At 45.3% G+C, this 18,427-nt stretch overlaps 1 protein-coding gene across 7 annotated transcripts in view; it reads left to right on the top strand.

Moving 5' to 3' along the window:
- Nucleotides 1-18,427, top strand: part of daam2 (dishevelled associated activator of morphogenesis 2) — a 99,750-nt gene that overhangs the window by 48,029 nt on the left and 33,294 nt on the right. For all 7 annotated transcript variants that reach the window (XM_030117732.1, XM_030117738.1, XM_030117735.1 and 4 more), the window contains 3 exons: nt 3,628-3,717; nt 12,834-12,908; nt 17,876-17,970. In XM_030117732.1, the coding sequence (XP_029973592.1) occupies nt 3,628-3,717; nt 12,834-12,908; nt 17,876-17,970 (260 nt within the window). The remainder of the gene's footprint in view (nt 1-3,627; nt 3,718-12,833; nt 12,909-17,875; nt 17,971-18,427) is intronic.

The following is an 18,427-nucleotide window of genomic DNA, read 5'->3' as shown; positions in this document are numbered from 1 at the left end:
ATTGAGTGACAGGACGGGTCAGTCAGTCTGATGCGAACATGACGGCCAGCGCAACGCTCCTAAAAGCAAAACTGTAAAACGATTCGATAGGTCGTTCTGGATGAAATATGAACGAGGGGCTTGATGGGGGGGGGGGCCTCAGGTATGTATTTTTCCTTCCTGGAGCAGCAGGTGTAACAATATTAGCTTTGGTTTCTGCGAATCCCTGACTGAAACGTGCTGCTGTCGGAAAGTCGGATCACATCAAGAGAAGTCGTTGCGCAGCAAAGTGGAAAGTGGCTGGGTTGTGTTTTGGAAGGGGTGCCGTGTGTTTCCCTGGGCTTCGCCGCGGTCATGAGCGGAGGCCATGTGATGTACATGTGGGAGCCGGGCACGTTTTGTTGTGTGGGAAAGATGGAGGTGTAAGGAAAAAGGGGGAATATTGCATAACTGGAAAGTCCTCTGGCCGGGATGACATGAACATTCTTCCATCCACTCCATGCTCTCATCCACCACTCTAGTTTTTACATTTTCCTTTCTTCAAGTGCTGCTTTTACTGGACCTGACACCAGCTAAATGAAATATGCCACATTTGTAATTCTGGAGATGCATTCGCCAGGAGTCCACCCTGCTGCTCCTTTCCTGTTTTCCGCCTCATGCTCCCATATTCAACTTTGACTGTGCTCCCTTCACACATCCTTACATAATCGTTTCACTTTTTTCAAACTGGACCGTTTAAAGACGAATTAATATGATTTTCCGTATTTTCTCTCCATTTTTTCAGTGGTGGCTATTTTGGTCAACAGTTGTGAGATTTGAAGTTGAATGTTCCATCAGCACAAACTCACCACAAATAGTAGGATCATCTGATGTGTGCAACTGCAGCAGACACGATTATGAGGCAGGAGCCAAATTACAGATGGGAGGTGTTACTTAATCTCATGTTTTTAGAAAGAATTTCTAGAAGGCAACCATTAAAAAAAAAAAGAGATGAGAACTTTTTTTTAACCTTGACACCACTGACCTGGAAGGTTAATGCTTATATATATGAATTGTCAATGATGAGGCTGGTGTCAAATTACCACCATCGATGTAGTCATTGTGAAGCTCACTGAGGTTGAAAGAAATTGTGCTTCAGAGGAGATTTCTATTTCAGAGTTTCCTTGAACAGATGAGTTAAATCATCGTGATTCAGTTTGGGAAAAGTCTCAAGAAGCAACATATCAGAAAGATTGAATTTTTGAATTGTAAATCCTGGAAAAATCATCATTGCACACCAAACCAGACCCTAAATGTAGAGATAGGAAGCAGCGGAGAGATTGGTTGCTGGGCTCCGCTCCCATCTGGTTTAAATCCAGGAGTCTCATTCTTCCAGATTACTTTACTTTACTGAGTATTAGCTCCTCCAGAGAGCAGCAGCTTTGGACAGGAGGCCTTTGACCCGGCGGCCAGGCGGAATGCCAGAGATGAGCTGCCTGCAAGACTTCGCTTTAACGTTCAAGGACGTTTAAAGGGAGCTGTAAACCAAAATCTGCTGAAAATGAAGCAAGCAGCATTAAAAAGTAGATATTTAGATGTAGATTGTAATTAAATTTCTCTATCAGCACCAACCTTTAATGATCAACTGGGTGTGAATTGCCGTTAACCACGTGAACCCTGCTCTGGAGATGAAACATGTCTTTGACCTTCTTTGTGGGTCTTTGTGTGTATCAGACCCCCTTGAAACTCACAACCTTTGTTTTTTTTTCCCCTTGGTCTCTCTTTTAAAACCACAGCAATGCTTGTGCTGCTGATCCCATTGAAAAGACTGGGTGAGAGATGATGTCATTCCTCACAGTGCCGAACGCTGGGAATGTGGGCCGCCCCGGTCCACCCCGTCCAGCCGAGTGCATGAAAACGGCCCCCCGCGAATGTCCTGGCTGGCTTTAAGGGGCCCCACCTCTGTCACTGGTGGCCATCTTCACTTTGGGGGGCCCGGGAGGCTGACGTCATGGCAGCAAAACCATTATGATGAGATTAGTTTTAGCTCCAGCACAAAGCCCTGGTACTATAGCCTCTCATCCTGTTTTTTTATTTTTTATTTTTTTATTTTTTGTGCCAGTCCTTTTCCAGAAGCACACAGCCTCGGGGACTGTAACCCTAGCACTTCACTCTTTCCTTCTTTCTGTGTTCTTCCATATATCTGATTGCCTTTGCTTCAACCCTGATTTACCCTTCCCTCTTTTCCAGGGCTTTACTTTTCGTCCTTGGCACACAGAGACTCATTTCCTTAGACTCATATGCATTTCAAAAGGTGCAGGAGGCTCCGTGTGCTAAGCTGAAGAATTGAGCAGAGCAGCGGGGTGAATATTAAAACACTCCCTCGTAGTCGGTGGAGACAGTTCTCAGGCAGAAAAAGTTTGGACAATTCAATGTCACTGTGTAAGCTGGGCTTCTTCAGAGATCTGCCATCGCTGCTGTGGTGGGATAACAAAACTGTGAAGCTCGAGGGATTGATTTCAGTCGGGTCAGTCATTACTTGGTGCTTGTTTGTTCTCCTAATCACCGTTTCCCAGCTGATTTGGCATACAAATAATGCATTTGTCACTTTGTATTCAACCCCTGTGTCCGTGCAGCCAGCAACACTCAGACAAGTCAGATTTACTCTGTGAAAGATTGACACACTTATCCCATCCCTTTGGAGATGATACAGGAAAACCGAGGAGCTGTTAATGACATTTTGAATAATCCCTTCATAATCAGAAAACAAGTTTGTTGCCTACAAATCATAAACCTCCCACTAGAATCACTCTATCAGGGTCAGTTTGCACCTTCTCCCTGTGCATTGGCGGGTTTTACTGCGTGTGGAATACAATTCAGGCCACCATGACACTCAGGTCACCTTTACATAGCAATATTTTGAGTACAAATTCATTGCTTTTCTTTCATTTCAGAGAGCTTTTGCCTCTCTACTTGCACGTGTGCAGAAGAACTATTGGCCACGGAGTGGTGGCGTTTTCAAAAATTTCTGTTTTTTTCCCCATTTCCACAGAGACAGACTTTTGAAGCGTTTTGGAAAAGTTCCACCTTTGGAACCGTTAAAACCGTCAAAAAGTTGTCGGTTTCTCCAAGCACCGTTGCCGTGTAAACAGACACCCAAAACACTGCTAAATGTTTGTGTTTTCACCTGAAAACATTGTGTGTACGGGGGTTCAGCTGGATGAAATGTTCCAGAACATTGAGGGATAAATGACACAGATAGATGATGTTCATCCGATTGCTAATTAAAAAAAGATTAAAATCAGCCATTGATGATATTTTCCTTGACCTCCTCACTTGAGGGAAGGTGGGTAAAAAGCAATTAATCCTTTGAATAATTGTTGAAAAGTACTTAAGTTTCACTACTTGTTCAAAAAAATCAACATTGACTCCAGAAAATGTGACTTGCCCAATTGGAAAACACTCGCTGTACAAAAAGTGACACAGAAAGCACTTGCTGCGTGAAGTTCTTTCACAAATAGGAGAAGGCAGCTGCAGCTGGACACACCAAGTTCCCATGTTTTTATTCTCCTTGCCTGAAACGATCTGTAATCCAAGGCAAATGGTGGTGTTGGTGTTGTGTGAAAATTAATCCAGTTCACATGTGTAACGTAACTCTTGTTGTTTCAGGATGAACTGGACCTGACAGATAAAAACAGGGAGGCCATGTTCGCCCTGCCAGACGAGAAGAAATGGCAGATCTACTGCAGCAAGAAGAAGGTGAGTTGGCCTCCGTTGCACTTTATGCTACATCGGCTCCGATCTCTGGCGCGGCCCTCGGTTGACTCGCTGCCCGAAGCCACAGTTTGGGGCTTTAACTGTCAGCAGAGAATGTTATTGAAGGCAGCCTCTTCCCGTTTTGAAAAGCTCGGCCGCACAGTCAGCGTCTCGTTCCTGCGTCGATGTAAACACGTGCACGTTGTTGCTCCGGCGAGATGCCGCTCGCCGCTCCTCCTGCGGCTTTCCGACCTGCGCACGGACGCGCTCCTGGGCGGCCGGTCGGGCGGATCGACCTCGGGACGGCCGCCGTGACGCGGCCGCTCGGGAACGCCCCGGTGGAGCCCTCCGTTTCACCTCCGCTCGCCTCACCAAAACATCCCTCGCTCTCCTCGGACCCCTCGGCGCGTCTCTCCACAACAACTCTGGTCCCACTTTGTGGTCAGCCACCCCCCCCCCCCCCCCCCCCCCCCCCCCCCCCCCCACCACCACCACCACCACCACCACCACTCCCCCCCGGCCTCCCTGCTTTCTGTCGAGTTCAACAGCAAATTGAATAAATAGTCATAAACCCTCCCCTGTGTGTCTTTGCTGATTTGTTTTTTGGGCTGAGGGTTGTGTGTTGGGAGTGCGACGAGGATCAGACCCGCCCCCCCCCACCCCCCCCCCCACCCCTCCCACCCCTCCCACCCCTCCTTCCCTCCCTCCGCCCTCTGAGGCACGCAGACTTGGTTTCGCTGACGTGATACTCCTTGACAGGCTTCTTTAAAGGGAGTAAACACGCACACACACACCGCACTGTGTGCGCGTTCGAATGCGAGTGTGTGTTGTGTGCACCTGCATGCACGAAAGTTTGTCCTCGTATCGAGTTACTAGGAAAAATAAGAGCGCCGGTGTTTAGAGGGATGTCAAGGCGAGGATGGAAGCTGGAGCGCCGCAGTGGTTCACAGTGAAACGCAATACGGGTAAAAATAACACACAAGGAAGATACAATCTGCCTCCCGATGCGTTATGATAACCTCTGAATCGACTGCAGCATCCAGCAGGATGGGGTCGTGAGCGATAGGTGTGTTTGATTCGCAAAAGTTCGATATCAGTTACTGAATTAGTAAAAATTAAATTCTGGAAAAAGACTCAACTTGTTGTTTGCAGTGTGAACTGACGCCGGGTTCGGAGGTAGGATGTAACAGTTTGTCGTTCCTTCTCAATCTCCCCCGGTTCAGAAAACATTTCCTCTGTGAAAAAAAAAAAAAAAAATAAAATAAAATTTGTCGTGCGTCCGGGCCAGGAAATGGAGAGCAAACCCGGGGAAACAGCGAACAGCGGAATGCCGGAGGAAAAACCAAACAAACCCCTCATTCATGGATGGAGGCGGCGTAATGGAGAATGAGGGAGGGGGAAAAAAAGAAAAACAACAACCAGAGTGCAATATCAGATAATAACCTACATGTGTGTGTTTGAATATGCAGACAGGAAGGAGTGACGGCTGCCCTCACGTGCTCAAACACACACGCAAACATGGAAATATGAAGGAAACCACGCATCGGCAGATCAGTCGCCACACAGCGGTGCATGACCGCGATGGGAATGGAAAGCAGAGGACGGCGGAGTTTTCCTCCGCCGTTCCCATCGGAGGCCGACACTGGCTCCCTTGTTTGCTCCGGAGGGGCGACGGCTCCAGTTGTTGTGGTTAGATAACAGTTGGAGAACGCCGCTGAGAGCGCGCCGCCGCCGGGGGGGGGGGGAGGCGGGGTGGCGGGGACATAAACTAACTTTTGCCGGTCAGTGCGTGCCGCTGCAGAGCGCTCGGCCGTCGCCGTCTGTTTAGCCCCGTCGACTGAAGCGAGGAGCTGTTTGTGGGTGAAAACATTTCTGCAACTTCTCGTTCTAATAAAACTCCCACATCGTTTAGCCTGTTTGCACTGCGAGGGTTTATATTCCAGAAAGCCACCGAAGTGGCGTTTTATAAGGCGTCTGACATTCAGCCTTTGTCAGAAGCATTTAAATCGTTTTGATTGGCCATCTTGGAGAACACGTGCTCCTGCATCGCATCAAATAATGTGTAATTGGACATCAGCATCATTTTCTTGGTAGTTGATGTCCATACAAACAAATGTTATTGATTTATGCTCGTCTTTGGATCACAGTTTACCTGTTAGTACGCAGTGTCTAGTAGCCGTAATTTGACACCTGCATCGCTCCTTGCTTGTGTCTGTGTATGAAGCATTTAGCCACGTAATGACATGTTGTTTCTCACATCTGGTCTGGATTGACCTTTGGCGTGCTTCAGCCATTCTTTGATTGACCAGATCTTCCGCTACATACAATCAAGTGGTTGTAATTTGACACCAGGTCGGTTCTGTGTCGGTCGCCGTGTCTGGAGATGATATGAGACGTCTGCCAACGCCACAAACCTAGATTTGTGAGCAAAAACCTATTTACGAGCTGTACAGTTTGACTTTTCATTACATGTACAGATCATAAACAGCTAAATGCTGGTTCTGTCCTCCTCCTCCTTTCCGTATTCCAATTCAAAAACACTGAAGTAGGAAGCACAACATCCACGCTCATTTAAGTGCTCCTGTGGTTTCCCAAAAGTTCCAAGAAAACATCTGGGTCTTCAGCTTGGTAGCTGTAAACTGTCTTTTCCTACGAGCATGACTGAGGCCAACATTGTTGAGTTGACAATAATAACCTCACGTAGATTCAGTGGCGCGACTTGAGAAATCCGAATAGCTTTCTGCAGTCTGTGTGTTTGACCGTTGACCCCGCTGAAATGACTTGCTGATACCAGACAGCAGTGACGTAAGGGAATTAGTATGAATTTGCTCTCTGCGTATCGTGACTTAACAAGAACATCTTGCTGAGGCCGTGAAGCTTTACATAACCGGACGGTATCTCTGCTTGTGATCTCAGCCACCCGGTCAGCTGCAGCCGGCGGTGAGGACGGTATAGAGCAGGAGCTTACAGCAGGCAGCTTCTGTGTGCCAGCGAAGGGAGATAGCATGAGTAAATATCTGACTTTTAGCATTCCTGCCTGTATGTGTATGTGTGTGTGTGTGTGTGTGTGTGTGTGTGTGTGTTTGTGCGTGCATGCTTGTTTTCGCAAGCCTGACTTGTATCCAGCAGCCCCCAGGTGGAGAACACGATGTAACATGTAATAGCTCCTAATAATCGTTCAGTGTTGGGCCAAACATGGTCTCCTGACTCCCATTAGACACACACACACACACACACACACACACACACACACACACACACACACACACACACACACGGTATTTTGGTCCCGTTGTATATTATCTCTGACAAAATTCATATAGATTTTCTTTTTTTTTTTTTTTTTTTAAACCATAATGTTTCAGACACGCGTTCTCTCCAGAAAAGACGCTGTTCCAGGAATGCTGCTCCTCGCTGTATTTGACCGCGCTGAAACCGCAGTTTACAGCCTGTCCTCGCTCATTAGCTACACGTGTTTCATCTTCTCTTCTCGATGTGACCCCCGCTCAGTAAAGATTTCTGCTCAAGTATGTGTGAAAGCATACTTTTAATGTCAGCTACCTGAAAGAGATAACAAGTGTTACATAATCTTCCAGAATTCAATATCCTGTCCATTTCCTGCCTCTCCAGGTGAGACGCTATATCCTGGCTTTCGTAGATAAATATTCCCTATGGACAGATTGGCTTTGTGGAATGTTGGACAATTCCCCCTCTCATTCCACAGACGGGAACATATTGTGGTGACAGCTGGAGCAGAGAATATGGAGAAAATATTGACTTAAATGCCCGCTAATGCATCTCGGCAGCAGAGCGCTTTAGTTGATGCTTGTTGGTCCACGTGCTGATTTCACTGCCGCGCTGTACAGGAGTCCATGTGTGAAAGGTTCGATCCGTGCTTTCAGTGCAGTGATTTACCCCGACTAATGACAATAGCCATGAAGCGAACGCATTCTGATATCAGGTTTTAAATCCATGGTGTTCTGATTAAGGCTACCTTCTTCAGATTTGGTGCACTAAGATGATTATTTGCGTTGTCCACACATGACATGCTCATCTGTCTAATCCTGAAACCTCCATGAGGTTAGTTTTGGTTCACACCCACAAAGAAGAGCGAGAATTCTTATCCAGTGAGTCCCGGTCAGCTTCCAGCTGAAGTTTGAGTGTTTGATCGCATGTGGGCTCCAAACACCGTGCCGACGTTGCCCTCGTCAATCTCTTTTCACTTGATGAATGTCATCGAAATATCCCGTTTCAGCTCTGTTTACATCTTGAGTTACATTGTTAAGATTAACAAAATGAGCCGGACTAATAAACCTGCTCAAACAAAAGATAAAAGTGTGATTTATAGAAAATGAAATGACCCACATGGACAGAATCTGCTTCTGTTATTACAGTAGTAGGGTTCAGTCAATTATTTTATATTGCTCAGTGGCAAGGGTGTCAAACATACGTCTCATGGGCCAAAAAGTAGGTGACATAGCGGTCCAATCCGGCTTTTCTGTGTCCTCCCGCATGCGACCCCTCAACTAAAATTTGACACCGCTGCTCTGTGGTGTCAACAGTCGTTTTTCAGTGAATCAATAGTGCAAACCCTCAGTATGTTTCAGTAATGGGAGAAAGCTGTCACTTCCTGAACTGGTTACTAATGCTCCTCCTGGTTTTGTTTGACCACTAATGGAAAACATTGATTATTTGATTTCAGGAATAGCTGCTTATATTTCAGGCAATATTCATCTGAAATAATAGATACTTGATTTTTTTTTTTTCACTGATTGTTCTTTTCATTGATAGATATATTTATGAGGTGATTCCACTAAATGTGGCTTCTGCTTCTGAGAGCCCCCAAACTGCGCCAGGGTCCCCCCGGGCCTCTCTGAGCACACGGGGACGGAGTGTGAGACGCCTGACAAGCAGCCCCATCGCCAGAGAAACTGGAGCCTCCAGTGGAAACATGTCGGCGATTCTCTCACGGCCGACTTATAGATTCTGACCCAGAAGTAGTTGCACCGCGCCGAGTTCGCTGCCAAAGCCCGACGGAGACGACTGGGAGGAAAAACATGTTCTGCCGTCTGATCTTTGTTGTGCGGAACATCCTGATGTTCAGTCATTTCCACGTGCAGCTTGACGCTATCGGAATGAGGGATCAGAACCGCGGCTCGGCGCATGCTATTATTTCTTTTTACCTTCCTCCCAGGCTCCTGTTCAGAGTCAGACTCGCAGTAGAAACTTCCCTTGACACTTCAAAGTTCGACTGTGGCCGGTCGAGTATTTGGAATTCTACCCCCTGCTGCTGCTGAGGCTTTGACCGGAGAGAGATATGTGTGTTTGATTCTCTTGTCGGCCGTGAGCTTGTCTGTCTGTCTCTAAGAGGGCTTGTTACACGACAACAGCAGAACCCAAATATGTAATTTCACAGACTCTTTCAACAGGTGCCTCTGCAAACACAATAACCCGCCAAACAGACGGGGATATTCCTAAGTGCTGGCCTCAAGTCTGGTATTTGGGTCTTTGGAGAAACAATATATTCCCCAGCAGATGTCTATAACAAGAAGAAGACCTTACAGATACAGATATATATATACCTGATACACAGTTGGGGATTCCTGTCTCTAAAACCTCGGATTGTAAATCAGATTTAATGTCACCAGACGGCAGGAATGTGTGAGTGTAAGTGTGTAATTGCTGCAGCAGAATGACGGGGTTGACCTTAAACTGCTGTAGCCGAACACGCGACTGGAATGTTTCACCAGGAGAGAAAACACTTATAGACATATATGGAATGTAATGGGCACTTGAAAACAAATGCACACTCATCAAGACAAACACAGTCTTTGAGCGAAGTGCTGACACCACACTTATGTTTTTCATCTGCGGCAATCTGCACATTACGACGTCTGGCTTCTTATCGTGGAACATTAATGCCGGCCGTCAGCCGTGACTACCTCAGAGAACGAGCTGATCGAGCCAGCGGCGCTCACAAACCCCCTCACTGTCACTTCATCCCTGAGAAATGCCATTAAAACATGGCAGTAATCCAGGGAGAGAGAGAGTGTGTGTGTGTGTGTGTGTATAGCGATATGACCGGGACCCCCAAAACAAACCCCGTGTTGTTCATGTGTCCCAAAACAGGAGGAAAATTACAGTGCTTTACTCCAGCTCGTGAAACTGCCATAATAAAGGCGGCGTTGGACCGGGCATGTTTCGGAGGGCGCGCCGGCAGCCGAGTGAGTCTGGAGGGGTCAGAGAGGGCCGGTTAAGTTGTTAATCTTAGCGTCAGGATCTGTCTGGCATCGCGCGCCGAGCGTGTCGGCAGCAGAGCGGAGAGGACGGCCAGCTTGAAAATACAGGCGGAGCAGCACACTGAGCTCCATTGTTTTTGCTTTTTTTTTTTTTTTTTTTTTTTAACTTTCACTCTTTGGCCTGGACTGGCATGTTGGCACAGAGGGTTTGAGATCAGAAACAATAGGCATTATGGGGACTGCAAGCCACATCGACCAACTTTAAACCCTGCAAACAGGCTGCAATGTGGCTGCACAAGTATCTATATACGACTTAGAAATGAGCTGCTTTGCTACTTATGCAGCAACATTTAGTTTATACAACATTCCAAGTGAAAACTCCATTGTCATGTAAACAGATACCCAAAAGTGCGTTTTCACTTGAAATTGATGCCGTGTAAACGGACCCTGAATGTCCACTTTTGAAGGCGATCGGGAAACTGCAGGTGAGATTTAATGTTGGGAGAATGATTACTTCAGATAGCACCCAGGGTGGAGATTGTGCAGATTATCAAGCTGAAAAATTCATCAGCTTCTTAGCTGTGTGGTAGCAACATGCAAATACTGAAGCATCAATTGAAGTATGGAGGGATTTGGCGGAATAGAATATTAAACAGCGCGGAAGACAGAAAGAATTGATGAGCTCTTGCCTCAGCGTGGATGCCCTTCAACTAAATGCAGCTGTAAAATGAATAAATGATTTACAAGGATTGTTGTGAGTCATTTCAGTTTCATCCAAAAAAAAAAAATCCAAATCTGTGTGATCTGTTTTGACTTTCACTGAGCTATTCTCAAATTTACAGCTCCAAATAAAACACTTTATTTACTCCCTGAACTTTCAAGCTCCGTCCTTCCTGTATATTTTACAGTTTCTTCAACAAATCCTAGAACTTATTGTACTGTGTTTACAATTTTGACACATTTTGATATATATCTTGACTAAATCTTCTCATTCTGGAAGTACTGAAATACCAAGAAAGTCACGCAAACAAAATAAATATGTATGTGATGAACTGTTTTCATTTGCAGATCTATTATGGTCTTGCATACAATCCTTTCTGCTAACTTGTGCCAGATGTCCCCGGGGTTCTGTGCTGGTTTTATTGTTCTAATATCTTTATGTTCAGGGAATATGAACCTCCGTAAGGTCTCCTGTCTGTAATTTCACATTAGCACCCAATAAATAACGTTCGAAGAGCAAAACAAAGGCTTTTGGAACCCTGAAATCAGTCCTTACTCTGCTATCTCAAAAACTTTATGGAAAACAACTCTACTTATATTTTATTTTATTGCCGTTCGGACTGACATTTTGCATCAGATCTTTAATTTTTCACATATGTCAGAGTTTAAGTTGCGCTTATAGATTTTACAAATGGCTTTCAAAGCCATTGAGTTTTGGATTATTGTCGAATGTTCGAACTTTCCAACTCTGGCTGGCACATGCACAGTAACAAGAACAACAATAATGTACCACAAGCACTCTAAACCCTTGCTAAACAGGACCAGATGTGCCCAGGAACTGGCTTTGTGTTCCTCTGTGCTCTGCTTGCTTGTGGCATCACGCTTCCCCTGGATTGGCCGGGACAAATTGATCACAGGCAGGGTTATTTGAAAACTATCGTGCAGCACACTTCCATCCTCGGGGCTCTCTCTCTCTCTCTCTGTAACAGAAGAGAAGTCTTGAGTGAACAGTTTGAAATGTTGTGACCCAATTATAATGGACTGAGCTGCTCCATCTACTCAGCCTCAGTCTGGATGTTGAGGTGTGGAGCCGGGATAAGAGCGTTTGGATGGTGAACCTGGCGCAGTGTGGATGCATTGAACTGAGAGATTTGGTCTTAAACCCTGAAGCAGTGCTGAAGCTTATACGCAAAAATTCAGGTTGCTCAAACTGGAAAGTCATGCTTTAAGTGTTTTAATCCTGATTTAAGGTTTTAGCTTCTTTAGTGCAATTTTCTAAGCCAGGTTAGCCTGTCCACATGAGATGGAAAAAAATCTGTATTCCATTGCATTTCATGTTGAATTGATTTTGCCAAATTTACTAATGATTGCATGAACCGTCATTATTTTAGTAATGCCATCTCAGTGCTGTTGATTTAAAGAATAGATGTGGGAACTAATTAAGTTTTGCAAGTCTGCTTATCTCATCAATATAATTTAAAGTTAACCCAAACTTTGCATTTTTATGATTGTTTGTTGAATCACTGAGGCTGTAATGCTCGTTTTCTCCCCTCGCCTACATTTTTTCCGTCCACCCTGTCTTGATTACCGTGGCCACTAGGGGGCGTTAACATTTTTAAACTGTCCCCTCTCGTTAATGCTCAACATATCCGATTCCAGTTTGTTGAAGCGGAGGATGCCAACTTCTTACCCCAGAGGCTGCACTGATGACAGAGATAATAACTGCTCCCATCAGCCCTCAGTAGAAACATCAGCAGAAAGTGACATTTGCACAATGGACGTGACACTCGATACTGATTGGTGAGCTCAAAACAAAACCCGATGAATCCTTGCAAATCAAGCAGACAGCACACATCAGACTGAATAAATAAACTGAGGATAAATGTCCATTAAGTCTGATTATGCTCGGCGTCCATGTCGGTCTCCTTGAAAAGCTCCCTGGTAGCTGTCATGACTCGGCGTGTTGCTCTGGACAGTGACGCCAGCTGGCCGGAACACAGGCCGAATGTTTGCATCCTGACGGATGTGATGCAAACTTTTCTTTGTGGTAGTGTATTTCATCAAATGTTTTTTTTAAATCATTGCAGCTGAACTGGAACATATTTTAAGTGTTCCTGCAGGTTTAACTATAACTATTTGTGTATTTGTGTCCATGTGCAGGAGCAAGAGGACCCCAACAAGCTGGCCACCAGCTGGCCCGACTACTACATCGACCGCATCAACTCCATGGCAGCTGTAAGTCCCACTTCTGTCACTGTTCGAATCTTTAACTTTATCTATGAAACTCTGAGTAAATGTGAAGGAAAGCTCTGTACCTCAGATTATCCATGTGGACAAGATAACCCTAACCCTCCTCTTGGACAATTCAGTCTTGGTCATCACTGATAACGGGACAGGGAGCGTTGGCGAGCTCGCCAGTCGAAGCCGTATGAGATGACATAATCTTTGGCCTTTCTGTCTGTTTGTGTTATTTCAGAACATTTCTATTTAAAAAAATGTTACATATTGTACCTTCACCACAAGCGTCTTCACCACAGATGAGTCTGGACAGACAAAAACCTAAATTGCAGCTCTGCCGGTTGGCCCAGGCGCTCAACCAGCAACCTTAGTCCGAACTGTAAAAACATGCAGGCTATAACTAAACTCGCTCGGAGCATCTGACTGCCGTTCCTCGGAGGTCGCTGTTCACTCAGTCATTCTTTCCCAGACATCTCTCTTGGCGAGCCTTTTATCGTCTCCCAGCTGACTGTTTGCTGTATTCACACGATCGCATTCCTTCGCCGTGACCCCGGCGTTCACACACGCTGCGATGACAAACAGCCCGTTTAGATACTCGGCGGCCCAGTCAGTGGGAATGACTGCCGGAGACACGGAGCGAAGCCAGGATGACAATATTCATTATTTTGAGTCAGCGTGGTTGCCAATGAAAACAGCAGGATCCCGGAGCGGACCTCTCTTCTGCTGCGACCGCCGTGCCGTTTCAGACGCCACTGCTGCCATGCACGGTTGTAATATCTGCCGCACACTCAGCCGCTGACCAGTTCGGGCCGACGACCTCCGACCCCGAGTCGTCATGCTGACGGCAAGCTGGCTCCTGAAAGTTTAGAGATCATAAAGCACGCTTGCGCTTAATGTTAACATGGTTATCTCACAGTTCTGTTCTCGCATTCCTCTCGGCTGATTTGTTGTTGTTGATTTTCTTCCTGCCGGTCCAACATCTGAGACATTTATAGGTGTTTTAGGGCTCCAGGTCAGAATGAACAGCTCGGTCATAAACTGCAATGACCACCACAGACAGAGAAAAAAAATAAAATAAAACCAAAAAAAGAGGGGTCGTATAATATCTGTTAATTGGCGCGTTGTTTGTTTTGCTGGCGGATATGCATACGACAACAAGCCTGGTGGGAGGCTGCTATTTTTACAGCTGTTTTTGTTTACCGGCTCCAGTCGGAGGGGAAAGTAAAAGGGGCTGCCGCCGAGCGCCGCGGCGCTGGTACCTGAGCTCAGTGTCCAAGTCTGGAGAAACAATTTTACCTTCAGTCTCCTGAAGGCTCAGACATCAGACACACACACACACACACACACACACACACACACACACACACACTCTTTAAGTATAGTGAGGAGTGCTGATTTGTGAGTTGCCAAATATTCCGACTCTGCCTGGACCGTAAGTGGTGCCTCTCTGCTATTAAGTGCCAGACAAGCTGTCAGAGTTATGTTTCAATATCTACTGCAAAACACGCTGAGCCTTTGCAAGTCATTTTTTTCTCTGCACAGGCCTTAAACAACAGGTTATGCTGCAAATGCCTGTATATGTTGATTCTGCATGTGTAAACACAGCATGTGAGCTTTTGAAGCTGGTAGTGTGGATGGATCATAAACAAGACGAGACTCACAATTGCTTCTTGTTCGTGTAACGGTTATGTACTAGTGGACTTTCAAGGCCTGATTTTCTCGGTGTTTGACATGTACAGGCTTTGAAAGAGCTATTTTACTATGCATAAAAAAAGAGTGCTATTCCTGGTTTGATAGATTATTACTTTTGAACTATTCACTCGTGTTCGTTCATTTGAACTCTATGGCCTTGAAATGCAGAATGGAAAAAAAAAAAAGAAATCCAACGTTTAATACGAAAGTACTCCAAATAAAACTTTACATGCTGTGCATTTACTAATTACAACCTGCTCTTTCCAGTGGTTTTTATAGTGGAATCTGTCACACATGGAAAATATGCTATTTCTGTCAAACATGCACCTGGTTGCTTATAAAGTGTAAGGACCATGACTGTTGTATTTCAGTGATTCTGAACTCTGATGTAATTCAGTGTCAAGTGAGAGAGCTCCTAATTATCTCACATATAAACAGTTGGGAGGCTGCAGATTTGACGTGGCGTTACATCAAATTAAGAAGTTATGTTACCAAATGTGTCGTTTAAGGAGTAAAAAGAGGAAAAACAAACTACTTCATCCAGAGATTTTCCACTGGAAAATACTGAATACTTCCACAAATAAAAAAGATAAATAGTCTTTAGCAAATGCATTTCAATAGAAGGAAATGCAGTTGTATTATATGACTGGCCTCGGCGCAGACTAAGATTTTAAGACCCTCTAATCCAATTTTTGCAGTCTCTTTGTTACACAAGCAGTCTCTTGTTCAAATCCTCCTTTAGGCCACGTTTTCCCCTCACAGCTCGGGCCCACTTCCTTCTCCCTTCGCTATCAGTCTCCTATTTGCTCCGATGCCTGAGCTCTATCCAGCACCTTCACTAGAGAGCACTCTCAAAGTTTGGAGCTGCTCTGCTCCGTCCATGACTTCATGTCTTGGCTCCCAGGCGGGCTCGCCGGGGACAGCCCCCTCCACAGTAGCCGAGTTATTGGATGAGCTCATTTTTTTTTGTCTTACCGCCCGACAATCACTGTACGAAGCAGTACCTTCCTGTTCATTCATTAAAAAAAAAAAAAAAAAGACTCTGGACGAGTCTGTTTCCTCCTACTGTTCATGTGTTTACTCATAAAGAACATTTACTGTGTGATTTGTGTGGCTTCATTACAATAGCCAACAGTGCCAACTTATTTTTCTGTATTTCTTCTGTTTCTGTATGAATTAAACCTTTCAAAAGTTTTCCTTGTAAATGTGAAACATATCCGCAACGATAACACAAAAACGATGTATTTTCAATTAAAATGTCGTCGTATAAACGAGGCCTTAAAGAAGCAACGTGGAGTTGAATCTCCCCACCAGAACTGCGTTCTAGTTTTCTTAATGAAATTTACCCATCAACCCCACTCTCCTTTATGTATTTTTGAACATCTACTATGAAATATTTAGTTATGAAACCTGTACATTGATCGGTTTAAGTGTTTGTCTACTTTAACCTTTTCATAAAGTTTTAAACATTGCATGGAAGCGTTAAGTATTTAGCTTTCTTCCTTGCAAACTCGGAAGTCATTCATTTTCTGAAGACGATGTTCTGCGTTAGCGCCAGGCTAAAAAAAAGAAGAAATGCTAATCCCTGCTGGCAGAATGACTGTAAATCCATCCATTTAGAGGTTTTTCCACACCTCCAGCAGTACTAGCAGGGAATTTTCCAACTATGTGCTAACAGTGTAAAAGAAATTCAAGTTTTATTCCCGAGTGTCACGTTAGCTTAACCATGGTAGCTATTTGTGTTTTGTTAGCTCTCGTCTATTACCTTTATCTGACTTGACAAAGTTTAAAAAAAGAAAAGATAAAGTTGTTTGTCTTCATTTGTGTCAAGATAATTCTTTTTTCACTTCGGGATCCATGTGGTCCAGATTAGGAGTTTGATGAGCAGCTCTCGTCACTCGGTTAACAATGTACTGATGAGTAGCTTGAAGGCATTGCTGCTTTCGTAGGTGCAGGGGCAGGGGGTGGATGCAGCGGTGGAGGGGGGGGGGGGGGCACTTCCCATAATAAAGGTTTAGGGAAGCACTGTTGGCCGGGTTACCAACAGACTATAATGGTATCCTTATGTGCGTGTTGGCTGCAGGTAACGCCGAGCTTACAAATAGCAGATGTAGGAAGGAGCCATTTGGCCAGACTCATTGACACAATGAACTGGCTCGCAGCACCACCGAATCATTCACTCTCTCCAACACTCGCTGTGTCCAACTTCCCATTGACGTTGAGCATATTCGTCGAGAGCAACAGGAGCCAGGACCTTTGCTTTTTGGCACGGGGATCCCTGAACCATCTGGACTTGAGGCTAAGTCGACAAGATGGATGTTTTGACTGTATTGTTTCTCGATTAAACACACTCGCACACCGGACAGACCGAAGCTGTTGCTGAGTAGTCAAACATGAATTCAGGCTTCGCTCGGAGCAGTAGCTAAGTGCTGTCAGTCCACAGACTTGAGTCATGCTTTTCAGCGTTTAACCCTGGTCGTCCGTTTGGAGGACTCTCAATGTCTTTTTTTTTTTTCAGGCGAATTAATAGGCACCACTATGACGAGCTCACTCCACTGCCTAAACATTCTGACTGAACTTTAGCACTTGGCATTGAGCTGCCATGAAAAAAAAAGCCTTCAGAAGGCTGAACAGAAGCCCTGTGGCTTTCACTAATGGGAACACTGCAGCTCTTTCATGTTGCTGACGCAGGCCTGTAACCAAAGCAGATACGTATTAACACCACCACAGGTCGCTTTGCAGTATTTGTTGTTATCTTGATTAGAGCTAATTGTCTGCGTGATTAATTTTGGCATTTCTTCCAACTTCAAACGGTTCTCCTGAAAGAAACGGACATTGGAAGAGGGTCAGGTTGCAACTTGTTTGATCCTTGGTTCGTGAAACGTTTGCCGTGGTTATTGGAGCTGCAAAAGGTGACGCGCCTCAACGCCCTCAGAGGACGAAGTGTGCTGCCGTCTAGTTAAGATTAATATTCTTCATGTGTTGTCTGAGTAGAAACATTGATAAGTGGAGGTTTGTTATGAGTGTGTCCAGTGTGTCCAGGTCTTCTTGTAAGACGATTAATCCCAACTTGATTCCAATAGAGGTTGAACAACATGCCTGTCGGCCATCGGTGAAGTGTGTATGTGTGTTCATGTGACTGTGGTGCTGAAATGTGTGATATAAATGAAACAGATTCACCATATCACACTAACGTTTCTCCTTTGGGGAAGAGGATTGTCTCAAGAAACTCCAGTAAACTCATTTCACTCATTTCTCACTGTGTCTTGCAGATGCAGACATTGTTTGCCTTTGATGAGGAGGAAATGGAAATGAGGAACAAGGTGGTAGAGGATCTGAAGACCGCCCTTCGGACTCAGCCAATGAGGTGAGTGAATGTCCCCGTCTGACTTTCTGCTGCCGTCAGCTGAGACCGAACAGCTCCAGTCGTCAGTTTGATGTGCTGAGATAACACCAAACCCAGTCCGGCTGCTGATGCAACCTGCAAAACAAATCTACTTTCAGTCTGTCTTTTGTCCCTGAAAAAAAAAAAAAAAAAAAAAAAAATCGCATTGAATTAATTCCAGCAGGATATTTTTAGATCCAAATGTTTGCTTTTGCTGCTCCTCCAGCAGCTGTTCGTCCTCACTCGTCGCCACAAAAGAAACACTCAAGGATGTTGAACTGCGCGCTGAAGCTACCCTCCTCCCGCTGCCCATCAGCAGCTCCTTTGGAGCTGTCCGTCAGCCCGTGCCAGCTGCATGATGCAGCGGTCTGGACCAAACTGGGGGTGTTGAGTTTTCTCAAGGAGAGCTCTGATGTGCAGGGTGACTAAACTCCAGGCA

This window comes from Salarias fasciatus, chromosome 19, assembly GCF_902148845.1.
Source record: "Salarias fasciatus chromosome 19, fSalaFa1.1, whole genome shotgun sequence".
In the NCBI taxonomy this organism is placed as follows: Eukaryota; Metazoa; Chordata; class Actinopteri; order Blenniiformes; family Blenniidae; genus Salarias; species Salarias fasciatus.
This window is presented reverse-complemented; position numbering and strand designations above follow the sequence as displayed.